We start from the raw sequence: 15,445 nt of genomic DNA on the forward strand, positions 1-15,445 counted from the left end.
GGGTGGGCTGTGGAGAGGACAGGTCCCCTTGGTAGGAAACTGAGGCAAGGCTACGAAGTTGGGCACTAACAGGTCATCTGTGCCCCTGCCAAGCATGGTGACAGAGGGACAGCAGACACGGCCTGTCTGAATACTCTGTCAACAGGGGGCCTGTGGTTGGTAAAGCCCAAGGCAAGCCTCTGAACTCAGGGCAAGGGAGACCTGAGCAGGCGCTGCCCTGGGCTGGTGGGGGCACTGCATGAGCACCCTGACGGCTGAAGGACCTGCAGCTCATGGGGGGAAAGGGGGAGGAGGGAAGCCAAGAGCAGGATGCGCGCAGTCAGCCTGCACCGCCCCCCACCCTGGAGGAGGAGCCCCCACTGGCACAAATCTCGCCCGTTTCGGCCCACGGAGATGGCCAGCCTCGCAAGGAGGATCTCGTTCCAGGCCTCGACCCTAAAAGTCTCCCTGGGCTTTCAAGAGAACCACATGAGAAAGGAGGATGCAGGCTCTGGGCAGCTTCAGCACCCACCCCCCAGTCTGTAAATCCTGACCCTTGAGTCCACCTGCCCCAAAGGTGGGCACAAGACAGTAGAAGGGAACAGAGGACACAGAAACACAGAGAGGGCCACAGAGGCTCCCACAGTCACCTCCACCTGCCTGGCGGGGATGGGTGGGGCGTCTGAGTTTGGTTCCCAGCAAATCCCTCTGAGCCGCCCTTGCGGGCTCGCCTCAGGAGCAGGGGAGCAAGAGGTGGGAGGAGGAGGTCTAAGTCCCAGGCCCAATTAAGAGATCAGGTAGTGTAGGGTTTGGGAGCTTTTAAGGTGAAGAGGCCCGGGCTGATCCCACAGGCCAGTATAAAGCGCCGTGACCCTCAGGTGATGCGCCAGGGCTGGCTGCCGTCGGGGACAGGGCTTTCCATAGCCATGGCCCAGCAGTGGAGCCTCCAAAGGCTCGCAGGCCGCCATCCGCAGGACAGCTATGAGGACAGCACCCAGTCCAGCATCTTCACCTACACCAACAGCAACTCCACCAGAGGTGAGCCAGCAGGCCCGTGGAGGCTGGGTGGCTGCACTGGGGGCCACCGGCCACCCACCTGCCCCGCCCAAGGGAATCTCTCTTCTGCACATCCCCACCAGCAGAGGCTTTCTCCCATAGCTTTTCAGACGACATGAATCCAGGGGTCCTCTCCGAATCTAGAAGGACACCATAATATCGAATATGCATTCGCAAGCCACACAGGCTTCCCAGCCTCTTTGAGAATCCATGGCTGGGGAAGAATTTATGTGCTGTTTCTTTCTGGCCCGTAGATGAGTGTGTTCACTGCTAGCAAGTAACCTCTCATTCCACGGAATCCCTCAGCTTCCTGGGGAAGAGTCGGGTCTGTCTTTACATTTGAAGCCAAAAGAAGGCAACATACTGACACACCAAGGGAGGCGGGAGGGTGGGGAAGACAGCAGCAGAGGGCAAGAAACTTCTAGAACTTCAGGGTCGGCAGAGATTGTAGCAGTCATTTTGTTGAACTCTATGATGGGGCCACACAGCTTCTGGCTGCACACCTCTGGGGGAAGAGGCTAGATTGGCACCCAGGGCCACCTTTCCGTTTGGAGCAGTCCTGGCAGAGAGGGCTCAGGCCCAATAGAAAGCTGAAAGCTCTCATCAGGGCAGCCCGAGTTCTCCCATTGGCAGTTGCCCAATCCAGAAGCTGCGCGCAGGCCCTCAAAGAAGCTGAGGACGCCAGTGACCTCCCTACTCCTGGCCCTCTCCCCTGGCTCCTCCTCTAAACCAAATTCCTTTGGTGCCTTCAAGAACATCGTGAAGGCAGGGCGCGGTGGCTCACGCCTGTAATCCCAGCACTTTGAGAGGCGCAGGCGGGCGGCTCACGAGGTCAAGAGATAGAGACCATCCTGGCCAACATAGTGAAACCCCGTCTCTACTAAAATTACAAAAATTAGCTGGGCTTCATGGCACACACCTGTAGTCTCAGCTACTCGGGAGGCTGAGGCAGGAGAATCGTTGAACCCGGGAGGCGGAGGTTGTGGTGAGCCAAGATCGTGCCACTGCACTCCAACCTGGTGACAGAGCGAGACTCCGTCTCAAAAAAAAGAACATCATGCAGGCTATGGGGCTGTGGTTTCCAGAAACCACGCCAGCTCCTTGGTTGCCAATAAATATCCCACTGTGGGGTGGCCAGGACCGAGTGCCAATTAGTGACAGAGTGCCCAGACCAAATCGGCTGAGGATCTTGCAGTTGACCTCAACGTGACTGTGCCCAGAATTTCCTTGGTGGCAATGCAACAGTCTCTTCCTAGATGTCCCCAGACTTCATCAATGCATGATGCTTCAATGCACTCTTTTCAAATGTCCGGGTGGGTTTTTTTTTTTTTTTTTCCCACAAAACTTCAAGCATCTACTAAAGTAGAAGGAAGAGTGTAATAGAGTGTAATGAACCCCGGTACCCATTACTCAACTTCCACAGTTTCATCTCATTTCATCTGTAACCCCTCCACCACCCTTTCTTCCTGATTCTTGGAAGCAAATCCAAGACCTCACACCCTTCCCTCTGTAAATCTTTACTATGTTCCTCTAGGAGAAAAGGGATCTTCTCAATACATAACCACAAGTCATCATCACACTGACGAGTGTAACAGTATTTCCTGAATAGCTTCAAATACCTAATAGTGTTCAAAAAATGTCATACGTGTTTTCAGTTTGCTTGAACCAGGGCTCAAATGAGGTCCACACATTCAGACTGATTGATAGGCCTTTGACTATCTTTGAATCTAGAGGTTCCCTCTCTATCTCCCTGCAATTTATTTCTGGAAGAAAGCAAGTCGTTCATGAGGTAGCCTGACAGGCTCCTCTGACGTCGTTCATTATGATTTTTCTGTAAACTGGTAGTTGATCTGAGGGTCTGACCAGAGGCAGGTTGGATTTGTTGGTGTGTCTTGGCAAGGAGATTGTCTCTTTTCAGGGGTGTTGGCGGCTAGTGAAACTCAACGCCCAGACCAATTAAACCACTGCAGTGCGGATGGGAAATGATGGCATTCGGACACCTTACCCTGTCTTCACCTATTGGTGACCAAAACTTTCACATCTTCACAGGTCTTCTTCCCCTGAGGGTATATGCCACTAGGTCATGTAGTAAACCAGTGTGTTTCAAGTCCCTTAGAACAGTCGTTCTCTAAGTGATATGCCACTCAGTGGATATGCATTTAGCTTCATTTCTTTTGTTGCTGATTTTCAGAGATTGGTCTTTCAATTTAAATTTTTCTTTTCTTTTCTTTTATTTTATTTTTTCAAGACACTCTCACTCTGTCGCCCAGGCTGGAGTGCAGTGGCGTGATGTCAGCTCACTGCAACCTCCATCTCCTGGGTTCAAGCGATTCTCCTGCCTCAGGCTCCCGAGGAACTGGGACTACAGGTGCCTACCACCACGTCCAGCTAATTTTTTTATTTTCAGTAGAGACAGGGTTTCACCATGTTGGCCAGGCTGGTCTCAAACTGCTGACCTCAAGTCATCCGCCCACCTCAGCTTCCCAAAGTGCTGGGATTGCAGATGTGAGCCACCGACCCCAGCCACTTAAATTTTGTTTTATAATTATGTAATAAAACAGTTAAAAGTTTCAAATTAAAGTCTAGAAAAGAAGGTGTACTTGAAGAAGTCTGGCTTCTCTGCGCCTCTGCGTTCCCCTCTCCCCCCGCTGCCGCCTTCCCTCTCTCCCTGTATTTCCTCGAATCACTTTGCCTGGGAGTTGACTTTGATTCTCTTGCTCGTTGCTTCACGAAATCAGTTCCAGAACTTTCACGAGGGCGAGGCAGGCCATTACACCAGCTCTAGTTGCACTGGTGGCAGCTCCTGTCCCCTCCCCAACTGCTGCTGGGACCTGTTCTCTCCTTTGCCCCCTTGTCCCTGCACTGCCCAATTTGGACCGCAAGGGTTGCCAGGGAAGAGAACTGGCTGCCTTGTTTTGAGAGGTCACAGCACCTAGATTGCTGCAGCCCCTTGCACTTGCCTACAGGCCAGAGTGTCCCAAACCCTCCCAGTCTCAGCTGCTCTTCCCCAGTTCACCCCAGGTACTTCCCAGGGAAGAGCTGCCGACAGTTTGGGGGTTCTCTGTTCTTAGGTCCATCAGCAACCCCATTGTTCCCCTCTGCTTCCTTCTGCACGGAGACTGACACCACGAAGGCCTTCAATTGTCAATGGTCTGTCCCTACTGCTCATACTGGGGGTTCCTGGGGAGCCAGTGCCAGGTATCAGGATTGCAGACATTGTCAGTGGGTTTCTGGAAGCTCCTTGTGTTACGAACAAATGGGGCCCATGCACAGAGGACAGCAGAGGCCTTGTGGGATCCAGCTGTGCTAGGGGTGAGATTTATCTGTCTCTCCTGGCCGGAGCCAGGAAATCCCCATTTTTCTTAAGCTAGCTTGAGTTGGACTTTTCTAACACACAACTAAAGAATCTCTTGATAAATCTTGGGACTCTCCATGAGGCCTTATATAGCAGCAAGTCTGTGGCTTGCAATCCCTTCAAGTAATCTACCAAAAACAATGTTACGACAAAGGTCCTTCCAACAAAAAAGGTGTAGAGCCCTAGCAAACTCCTACAAATAAAAAGGAGAAGTAATGCATTTGTAGTCCCAGCTACTTGGGAGGCTGAGGTGGGCGGGTCACTTGAAGTCAGGAGTTCGAGACCAGCCTAGGCAATATAGCCAGACCCCATCTCTACAGAAATAAAAAAATTAGCCATTGCGGTAATGTGCACCTGGTAGTCCCAGATACCTGAGGGCCTGAGGCAGGAGAATCACTTGAACCCGGGAGACAGAGGTTGCAGTGAACCAAGATCACACCACTGCACTCGAGCCTGGGCGACAGAGCAAGACTCTGTCTCATAAAACAAAAAACAAAACAAAAAAAGAAAAGAAAAGAATAAAAGAGAAATTACCATAGATTGGGTGGCTTTTAAATGACAAATTTATTTCTCACAGCTCTGGAGGCTGGAAGTCAGGGTGCCAGCGTGGTGGGCTCTGGTGAGGAACCTCTTCCTGGCCACAGATTGCCAACAGCTTGTTGTATCCTTACAGGGTAGAAAGACAGCTAGAAAGCGCTCTAGGGACTCTTTCAAAAAAATTAAAAAGTTTTCATTAAAAAAAATATTTTTTTACATGAGGTGTTGCCATGTTGCCCCGGTTGGATTTGAACTCCTGGGCTCAAGAGACACTCCTGCCTCAGCCTCCCAAAGTGCTGGGATTATAGGCATGAGCCACCATTCCCAGCTAATTTGGACTGTTCCCAAAGGCTCAAGTGATCCTTCCACGTTGGCCTGCTGAGTGGCTGGGGTTACAGGCCTGAGCCACCATGCCCAGCTTCTAGGGCCCCTTTCATAAGGGCACTAATCCCATTCATGAGGGCCCCACTTGCTCTGCACACATGAACTGAATGACCTGCCAAAGGCCCCACCTCCTAATACCGTCACCTTAGGGGTTGGGATTTCAACACAGGAATTTATGGGGGACACGCACATTCAGATCATCATGAACAGTAACTCCTATATGTGACAGAAGGTGACAGAGGTGGGTAGTGGTCTTCCCCTCAAGGGGGTGAGTTACCACTAGTTGGGGAATCTGGAAAGGCTTCTAGAAGGCAAATGCATCTGAGCTGGGCTTTACACGAGGAAAGCGTCTGTCTATGGAAGGGCGGAGGACTCTGGGAGGTAGGAGGTGGAGCTGAGGCGAAGGGAAGAGGGGAGCAGGGAAGCGGGGTGACTGCACACTGGGAGCAGGGAATCAATTGGGGGAGATGATGAGGAGTTCCGTTAAGTTCAAGGTGCCAGTGCCGGTGACCAGCAGGCGATGGTCTCTGGCTTGAGCGACAGGATGGAGGGGAGGCTGTCGGTCTAAGGATGGGCAAAGCTGGAGGGAAAGAGCCAATTGCAAAAGCAGGAGGGCGGGAGGGGGAGGGGAGGCCTTGATGGGGCAGGAAGAGGTGAGATCGGCATTGGTATAGACAGGCGGGGCTGCCCCCCAGTTCCTCTCTCTCCTCTGCCTCCTGCCCCCAGGCCCCTTTGAAGGCCCCAACTACCACATCGCTCCCAGATGGGTGTACCACCTCACCAGTGTCTGGATGATCTTTGTGGTCACCGCATCCGTCTTCACAAATGGGCTTGTGCTGGCTGCCACCATGAAGTTCAAGAAGTTGCGCCACCCGCTGAACTGGATCCTGGTGAACCTGGCGGTTGCTGACCTAGCAGAGACCGTCATCGCCAGCACTATCAGTGTTGTGAACCAGGTCTCTGGCTACTTCGTGCTGGGCCATCCTATGTGTGTCCTGGAGGGCTTCACCGTCTCCCTGTGTGGTAAGCCAGTCGGGGCCCAAGCTCAGCAGAAACCATTCATTCACTCTGCAAGCCCCTCCAACCACCTCATGATGAGCTGGGCCCAGCTTCTCCTGTGGGTCTGTCTCCCTCCACATCTGTGCCTCACATCCATATAATGAAGGGTTCTGGAGGTTTCTATCTGGACAGTCACATTAAATTCAGCTCCCTTCAGTCCAACATACCCTGAGTTCCTACTCTTGAGTCAGGCTCTGCCCGAGAACAGCCAGTTCGGAGCTATGGGGTTGGTGTGGGGGGAGACAGATACAGAGCTAGACAACTCCAGAACAGTAGGGGAGTGGGGACTCTGGGCACCCTGGACAGAACTCCCCTGCAATTAGGAATGCCTGCCATTTCAGCTCACCGGCATCTGCTTTTCCTGGAGGAGACACAATTCTCAGATCTTCTCCCCATCCCCATCACTAATATATCTGTGGGCCACGATTCCGCTCAGGTCAGCAGACAGTGGCCGAGAGGTACCAGTGTGCCAGGCTCTGTGCTAAGGAGAGGGCCCTACACCCAGACGGTGACCACACAGTACTGTCATCAGTCCTCTCAGACAAGAAGGGGCCTGGGGCAGGTGGTGGAGGAGCGAGTGGGAGCAGTTGGTGGTTCTAGTGGGCAGAGTACCACCAAGCAGCCGTGGCTGCCAGACACAAGGTGGCCAGGCCCAGGTCTTGGAGGCCTCAGAGGTCACACCCAGCAGCTGGAACTTTATTTCAGGAGGAGGAGACCCCACATCCAACAGGAGCAGCTCCTGCTCTTGCCTCCCCTCCTCTCTCTTAGCAGCCTCCCCACCCGGTTAACTGCCTTGAATTGTACCCACGATGGCCCAGACCAGAGAGGGCGCTTGTCCAAGTCCCGGCACTACCCTGACAGTCTAGAAGGGGAGCCAAGGGAAGGTCAGGCAGAGAAGGTCCATCCTCAGGTCCAGTGCTCTCTGCAGCAGGCATGGCCTCGGTGGTCACACGACCCTTCCTGAGTGCCCCCCTGCATCGCCGCCCACGTCTGTCTCTGTTTCTGCCAGGGTCTCCTGCTCACCCTTGCCTCTGCTCATGGTCTGTTCCTGGGTGAGTCAGGTGCCAAGCAGCCAGCACTTCCCCACCAGTTTTGGTCCACGGATGACCTTGGCCATCTGGGAAGCCTATGGACCCCATCTCAGAGGAATTTTTGCAAACACATAAAATGAGACCCCTAGGATTACAAAGGCAGCAAATTATATTGAAAACCAGTTATCCAAGTATTAAACATTCATCAGTAGCACAGTCTTTCGTTAAAAGCATTTATTGGCCAGGCTCATGCCTGTAATCCCAGCACTTTGGGAGACTGAGGTAGGAGGACTGCTTGCCTCCAGGAGTTTGAGACCAGCCTGGGCAACATAGTGAGACCTCTTCTCTACAACAGATAAAAACAGCTGGGCGTGGTGGCACACCAGTAGTCCCAGGACTACTCAGGAGGCTGAGGTGGGAGGATCACTTGAGCTCTGGAGGTCAAGACTTCAGTGAGCTGTGATGGCAGCACTGCACTCAGCCTGGGCAACAGAGTGAGAGTCTGTCTCAAAAAGTAAATAAAAATAAAAGCATGTATTAAACGTATTAGTGACACCACTCAGTACTAAAGTATTAAATAACAGGATCCCGCCTGACAACCACTGTTATCTCAGAGTAGTGATGAACATAAGTGATGTTCGAACTGTCTGCCACCTCTATGAATTGACAGAAAAACATCTGTGACCTCTCTCGCTGACCGAGTCACGGGTACTGCTAATACTGTCACGTTCATAATGGAAGGAAATGCCCAGTGTCTGTTCGAGGTAGATGGAAAGAAAGATGTCGTTTTTTCCACCTCAGTCTGTGGAGCCCTGAATTCTGTGTGCAGACGTTTGGGGTCTAAGCAGGACAGTGGGAAGCTGTCTCCACCTACTGCAGAGAGGGAGCCGGGGAGAATCTAAGGCCTTTACAAACGCCTAAAGGAACATGGGTGTGTACCGGAAGGAGGAACGCCAGGTTCTACACAGGGCCTGATTCCTTGCTCTTGGCTGGGACAACAGCACCTCAGTGTGGCTATGCTGCTCTGGACGTGGCCATCAAGAGTTCTGTCATTAGAGGAAGGGCTGGTGGCCAAGAGGGCAAGAAGTGGTAACAGGGCTCCTGTGGGTGAACAGGCACCGGCCACTGCGTCTGTGGCTCTGGCTTCCCTTTTGGTGCTGGATGTGTGGAGGTTGAGGACAGAGCTCCCTGAGTTCTGTTCCCAGATTCGAGATTCTAAGACTGGGTTGGCAAGAAACCCACTGGCCAAACTGGGAGCTCTAAGCTCCTGCTCCAGAGGGAGAGCAACAGAGGTTTAAGAGGAAAGAAAGAAAGGGGGGAGGAGAGGAGGAGAACAGAGGAGTGGAGAGTAAGGCACTGGGGTCAGTGGGGAAGCAAGGCGGGAGGAGAGGCTGAATGAGATGGGGAAGGAAGTGGAAAGCAGGAGTTAGGGAAACAAGCTGACCCAGAGGCCTGCTCACCCTGGACCTGAAAACACTCTTTGGAGACTTAGGTTTTACAGCTGGGTGGGAGGACACCTCCTGATTTTGAAAGCTTTCGGCTGGTCGGGGAAGGGAGCAGTGACATTGAAGGCTGTTCCACCTTTGCTTCGGCACAAAGCCCTCATCTGTCTGGTCTCCCTGTAGGAATCACAGGTCTCTGGTCCCTGGCCATCATTTCCTGGGAGAGGTGGCTGGTGGTCTGCAAGCCCTTTGGCAACGTGAGATTTGATGCCAAGCTCGCCATCGTGGGCATTGCCTTCTCCTGGATCTGGTCTGCTGTGTGGACGGCCCCACCTATCTTTGGTTGGAGCAGGTAAGGGTGCAAGGGCACAAGATGGAGTGGGCAGGGTCAGACTCTGTGACCTTAAGGCAAATCACTTCCTTTCTCTGGGCATCTCTGAGCGTGCAACGTCTATCAACGTATGAATGTGGCTGCAACATAGAAATGGATCTGTGGTCCCCGAACCTCTGGAAACATATTTGTCCCAAGTACGATCGGGTCACAGGAGCACACGGAGCTCAGGCCATCGACACAGCTGTCAGTGAACAGACAGTGTGTTTGCATTCCAGGTCTCTTTCTTGCACATGCTGCCCCCCATGCCCCCCACCTTTCAGAGGCTGCTTGGGTCATAGATCCACCTGGGCGTGCAGAGGACATGTCCTGGCCAGGCCAAGCAAGTGGCTCAAAGGTTTGATTGGGAGGGACTGGATGGGACAGCATTTCACTGTTTTATCAACAAGCTCGTGAATAAGTTCTCGTGGTGTTTGGAGAGCGAACATTCTTTCTTTGGGAACGTTCCATCATTCTGGGAAACAAACCTTGTGAAAGCCTGTCTCTGTCTCCCACCCTCCTCATGCCGCCATGCCCCACACAGTTGCCTGTTATCAAACATGTGTGGTGAGCTGACCCTGGTGGAGGCTCTCCCGCGGGTTATCTCATTTAATCCTTCAGGCCACCCAGTGAGCAGGGCCTTTTATTTCAGTCATGGCCTAGCTGACCTCAGATAAAAGACTCAGCTCTTCACGGGTGTTCTCAGAAGGTCAGGGCAAGATGGAACCTCACACTCCGTTTGTAAAAAGGGGGAGTGATTGGGTAGATGAAAATGTTCCGGAAGCAGATAGTGGAGATGTTTGCACAGCATCGTGCATAGTGAATGTACCAAAGGTCATAATGGTACTTTTTTTTTTTTTTTTTTTTTTTAGACAGGGTCTCACTCTGTCACCCAGGCTGGCACAGTGCAGTGGTGTAATTATGGCTCACTGCATTCTCGACCTCCTGGGCTCAAGTCATCCTCCCACCTCAACCTCATGATGAGCTGGGACTACAGGTGCACCACTTTACCCGGCTAATTTTTTTATTTTTTGTAGAGACAAGATCTCACTGCGTGTTCCAGGCTAGTCTTGAACTCCTGGGCTCAAGCAATCCTCCTACATCTGCCTCCCAATATGCTGGGATTATAGGCGTGAGCCATTGTGCCTGGCCTCTAATGGTACATTTTATGTTATGTATATTTTACCAGAATTTTAAAAACAGGAAAGGCATGAAATCTAAAAATGGATAAAGATTTACCAAAATCCTACACAACGGTTTCGTTTTGGGTTGATGAAAATGTTCTGGAAGCACAGGTGGTGACTGTCACAGAATTGATCACTTCAAACTGGGAAATTTCATGCAAAGTGAATTTCACCTCAATTTAAAAAAACAGGCTGGGCACAGCGGCTCAGGCCTGTAATCCCAGCACTTTCGGGCGTGGAGGTGGGCAAATCACAAGGTCAGGAGATTAAGACCATCCAGGCTAACACAGTGAAATCCTGTCTCTACTAAAAATACAAAAAATTAGCCAGGCGTGGTGGCGGGAGCCTGTAGTCCCAGCTACTCGGGAGGCTGAGGAAGGAGAATGGCATGAACCCGGGAGGCAGAGCTTGCAGTGAGCCGAGATCACGCCACTGCACTCCAGCCTGAGTGACAGAGTGAGACTCCATCTCAAAAAAGAAAAAAGAAAAAAGAAAAAAAAAACCCCCGGACTCAGCACCATGCCTGAGCTAGGAGTCCTGGGTCACCCTACCCTGTCTCAGGACTGGCTGCTGGCTCTTCTCTCCAGGTACTGGCCCCACGGCCTGAAGACTTCATGCGGCCCAGATGTGTTCAGTGGCAGCTCGTACCCCGGGGTGCAGTCTTACATGATTGTCCTCATGGTCACCTGCTGCATCATTCCACTGGCTATCATCGTGCTCTGCTACCTCCAAGTGTGGCTGGCCATCCGAGCGGTAAGCCCCCCGATTCCTCCTGGCCTCACCCCCCTCTTGCCCCTAAGTTGTTCTGCCCCCAAATCAGTCCACTGAGACTCCTAAACTATTTTTTCAAAAATCATTAGAGAAGAGGATTCTACCCCATAAGAAAATATTAAGATCCAGCGATGAGAATTAGGTGATTCCTTTGGGGCTTTACCACTGCCCACTGCCTCCAGGTTCAGCGCCAGCCCCGTTGTTCCTCAGCTCTGTGAGACGGGAAAGCACTGCCACTCCCTCCCTGGAGGAGTCCACTAAGGGAACAGAGGTGTGCCTTTCCCCGACCCTGGACAGTTCTCCCCGGGGTGGAAAGGCTGCCTTTCCCACAGAGTAGAGTGGAGCAGCCACATCAGCAAATGACACCTGCAAATCAAGGCATGTTTTTATGAGGCTGCCGCCGGAGTACCCTTGTCCCTTTCATAGGCTGTGGGGCCGACCAAGAAGTGGACCCGAGTGTGCCATTTGACCCCCGACCCACTCTCCACCCTCCATGTCTGGCCCTCTGCCTTGGGAGGCTGATCCTGTCCACAGCCATCACCCCCTACCCCTAGACTAGGTTACCACTGGGAGCCCCCGCGGGACATCAGGCAAGCGAGGAGAGCAAGGCTGGTTCTTTCTGTTAGCAGTGGGAGCCCTTTCAGGGTGGTGGGCTTTCCTATATGAAGCTACCTGTGCCCACAGTTGGATGGGCATGCCTGCTGAGCTCTCCCTAGAGGAGTCTGTGAGCCTGTGAAAGGCCCCCTTACCCCACCACCTTGGGCTGAAGGCTCCCACACGTACCCAACCATAGCTTGGGCTGTATTAGTCTGGGATGGTGGAGCCCCAGCTCCAGAATGTGACCCCAGCCCTGCTATCTTGGCCGTCCCCGCATTCCAGCCCTCACAGTCCCTCTCTCATCCCCACTCATCTGCCTGCCATCAGTCCCCCATCCCTGGCAGCCGGTTGCTGGCCTTTGTGGCCTCCCCCACAGTGCTTCTGCCTGGAGGTCATTCGTCTCCTTCCAGCTGCCCTCAGCCGCCTCACAATGAGTCCAGGGCAGGATTTAGCCCACAGAGGGACCAACCTGGCCTAGGAAGCCTGAGGGAAGTGTATGCATTGCTCTGAAACTCCCACTGGGCACCCCGCCAGCCACGGCTTTCGCCTCCCCCGTCATCTCCAACTTGTTAGCTCCTTCATTCTCCACACCCAGTGATCAGGTCCGGCCTCCATGCTCAGGCCTGAGCGCAGGACAGGACAGTCTGTTAAGGGATCAGGTGAAGCAAAGGAGCTTGTTAGATCCAGCTCTGAGGTAGTCTTAGGCCAGGCCTAGCTACGTGCCACCTCCAATTCTAGAACTCCCCCAGGGCCAGCCTGAGGCCGCCATGTCTGCCTGGGACCGGCTATGCAGGGCTGGAAGCTGGCTGCTGGGCTCCTCTCCTCCTCCACACAACTCCCTATGCCTGGGGCACCTGCCTCTTGCTGCTCCCCAACCCCCGACTCACTGTCCCTGTCTCCCTCAGGTGGCAAAGCAGCAGAAAGAGTCTGAATCCACCCAGAAGGCAGAGAAGGAAGTGACGCGCATGGTGATGGTGATGATCTTTGCATACTGCGTCTGCTGGGGACCTTACACCTTCTTCGCATGCTTTGCTGCTGCCAACCCTGGCTACGCCTTCCACCCTCTGATGGCTGCCCTGCCAGCCTACTTTGCCAAAAGTGCCACTATCTACAACCCCATTATCTATGTCTTTATGAACCGGCAGGTAAGCAACGCCATCAGCAGATCCCACTCAAAATACTGTGTGGCCTAGAAGGACAGAGTGATGGCCCCACCTGGAATCATGTCTCTGATGAGAAGCCCGTGGAGCATCTGGGGGATCCCCCAGGGAAATGACCGGGAAAGGCTCAGCATGTGACCCAGCCCCAGTCAGAGCTCCAGCTGGCCCTTAGCAGAAGGCTTAGGTACGCCCTCTGGAATCCTTTATAGTCTCAGCCTGAGGGTGGCATTTCCCAAACTGTCTGTGTGCCGTGTGCTCTTCCTTTCCGGTGGCCCTAGAACTATGGCTGCCGAGCTTCAGGGGCTCCCCTGGCGTTCAGACGCTCTAGGAGTTGGTGAGCCCTAGGTATATCCACCCTACGTGTGCCCCTCTTCTGTTCAGACTCAACCCTTCTCAACCCTCATCTCTCCATTTTCAAACCATAACCTCTGGAATTTGTCTTCCTATAAGAACAAAAGTCGGCCCTTCTTGGCTACACTGACCAAGAGTTCAAGAGCTTTCATGAGTTCGTGGGTTAGTTCAGTGGGGAAGTGCTGTGGTCCTGCCCAGAGGCAGCCTCCTTAGCTGACATATTGGGCCTCAGCAGCAAGCTGCTCACACACCTAAATCCCCCCACCTCCTGTAGGTTACAAGCTTCATTAAAGCGCAGCTGGGATGTGACTCGATGGTGGCCAGAAAGGTGCGCAGGGGCCTCCCATTTCACCAGGCCCAGTCCATCCCTTCCACGCGGCTCTTCCTTGCTCCTCCATCTGAGAGCCACTCAACGGCTCCAGCCCCTTTGGCTCGGCTTTGACTCACACAAGCCAAGTCTGCAGAGTTCATTAAGGGTTCATTCTCTCTGGTAACTTTTAAACAGTAAGTAGGACCAGGCCTGCAGTGGATTTCCGGGAACTCGCTGTAGCACACTGATGCCCAGAGTGTAGTTCTATCCCTGACCCCCGTTTCCTGACTTTCATGAGGATCTTTTCTAGGTTTCTGGAATCCTAAACTATCTTGCAAAGTACTGTCTTTACTGGATTATTTCCATTCTCCCTTCCAGAACTCCCCCTCCTAGACAGATGTCGGCACTTCTGGACCTCACCAGGCCCCCAACTTTGCTTTCACCCTTTCCACATAATTATCCTGTCCTGCCACATTCTGAGAGAATTTTCTGGAACGCAGTTCCAAGAAGACAGGAAATTATGCTGAGGACAGAGTCTGGCACACAGTGGGTGCTCAGGCAGCAGCTGCTGGATGGACTCCTCAGCCCTATCTCCCAGCTCTTCAGCGGAGCTGATTCTGCTGTTCATCCCATGTCTTATGTTATTAATTTCAACCATTATATTTTTTAATTTTGAGAGTTTTGATGATAGAGGGAGGTAGAGCTAGTCAGGAGTAGGCCTGAAAGAGTTAGAAAATGCCTTTGGTCTGGGTCCTCAAAGCATTGCGGTTACTTCAGTGATGACACAGGACATGATTTGAGACATTCATATGGCCCAGATCTCTTTGGGGTGAAGCAGCAAAGACAGACCCCCTCCTGGTACCGGAAGACGCTTGCCTGGAGAGATAAGGTAGGGGCTAGATTGTCATTACCTAAGCCTCACCTTGCCCCAGATCCATGGACTGGAAAAAACATAACAACCACATGTCTTTTCATTAACATTCCTCTGAGCCGCTCACCAGACAGTCTGGGGACAGGTCACCACTGCCCCTTAGCTGTCACTGTGGATGACTGTCCTGGGGCTGCCGTCACAAACTACCACAAACTCGGTGGCTTCAAACCACAGAAGTGGATTCTCTCACGGTTCTGGAAATCATGAGTCTGAAATCAGGGTGTTGGCAAATGGAAAGGTTTCCCATGGAGGCCGAGAGGGAGAAACAGCTGCAGGGCTGCCGGCAGTCCTTGGCGCTCCTTGACTCCAAGGTGTGTCGCCCCAGTCTCTGCCTTCATCTTCACGTGGCCATCTTCCCTCTGTCTGCGTGTCCGTGTCTAAGCATTCCTTTTCTTATGAGGACATCAGTCATTGGATTAGGGCCCACCCGGCTCCAGTGTGACCTCGTCTTAACCTGAACACATCTTTTGGGGGACACACTTCAACCCAGTGTAGTCAGATGACATCCCGGCGTGTGAGGGAGAAATAGCCCAAGCCTTCCTCCATCCCCCATGGCGTTCAGAACGGGTGAACGGAAGGCTCGGGCACGTATGTTCAGCACAGGGCTCCACCCTTTCCTGCTCTGCTCAATAACACTTTCTGTCCTTCCAGTTTCGAAACTGCATCTTGCAGCTTTTTGGGAAGAAGGTTGACGATGGCTCTGAACTCTCCAGCGCCTCCAAAACGGAGGTCTCATCTGTGTCCTCGGTGTCGCCTGCATGAGATCTGCCTCCTACCCGTCCCGCCCACCGGGGCTTTGGCCACCTCTCCCTTCCCCCTCCTTCTCCATCCCTGTGAAATAAATGTAATTTATCTTTGCCAAAACCAACAAAGTCACAGAGGCTTTCACTGCAGTTTGGGACCACCTGAGCCTCTGCATGTGCAGGCA

At 52.9% G+C, this 15,445-nt stretch overlaps 1 protein-coding gene across 1 annotated transcript; it reads left to right on the forward strand.

Annotated features, from left to right (window-relative positions):
• The first annotated feature begins 870 nt into the window (after positions 1 to 870).
• LOC104670347 (long-wave-sensitive opsin 1) lies at positions 871 to 15,385 on the forward strand. The gene is made up of 6 exons (XM_030933513.1): positions 871 to 1,017; positions 6,038 to 6,334; positions 9,027 to 9,195; positions 10,985 to 11,150; positions 12,671 to 12,910; positions 15,169 to 15,385. The coding sequence occupies exons 1-6, from the start codon at positions 906 to 908 to the stop codon at positions 15,277 to 15,279; spliced, it is 1,095 nt and encodes a 364-aa protein (XP_030789373.1). The 5' UTR covers positions 871 to 905; the 3' UTR covers positions 15,280 to 15,385.
• Positions 15,386 to 15,445: the final 60 nt, after the last annotated feature.

The sequence above is a fragment of the Rhinopithecus roxellana genome, chromosome 7 (genome assembly GCF_007565055.1).
Source record: "Rhinopithecus roxellana isolate Shanxi Qingling chromosome 7, ASM756505v1, whole genome shotgun sequence".
Lineage (NCBI taxonomy): Eukaryota > Metazoa > Chordata > Mammalia > Primates > Cercopithecidae > Rhinopithecus > Rhinopithecus roxellana.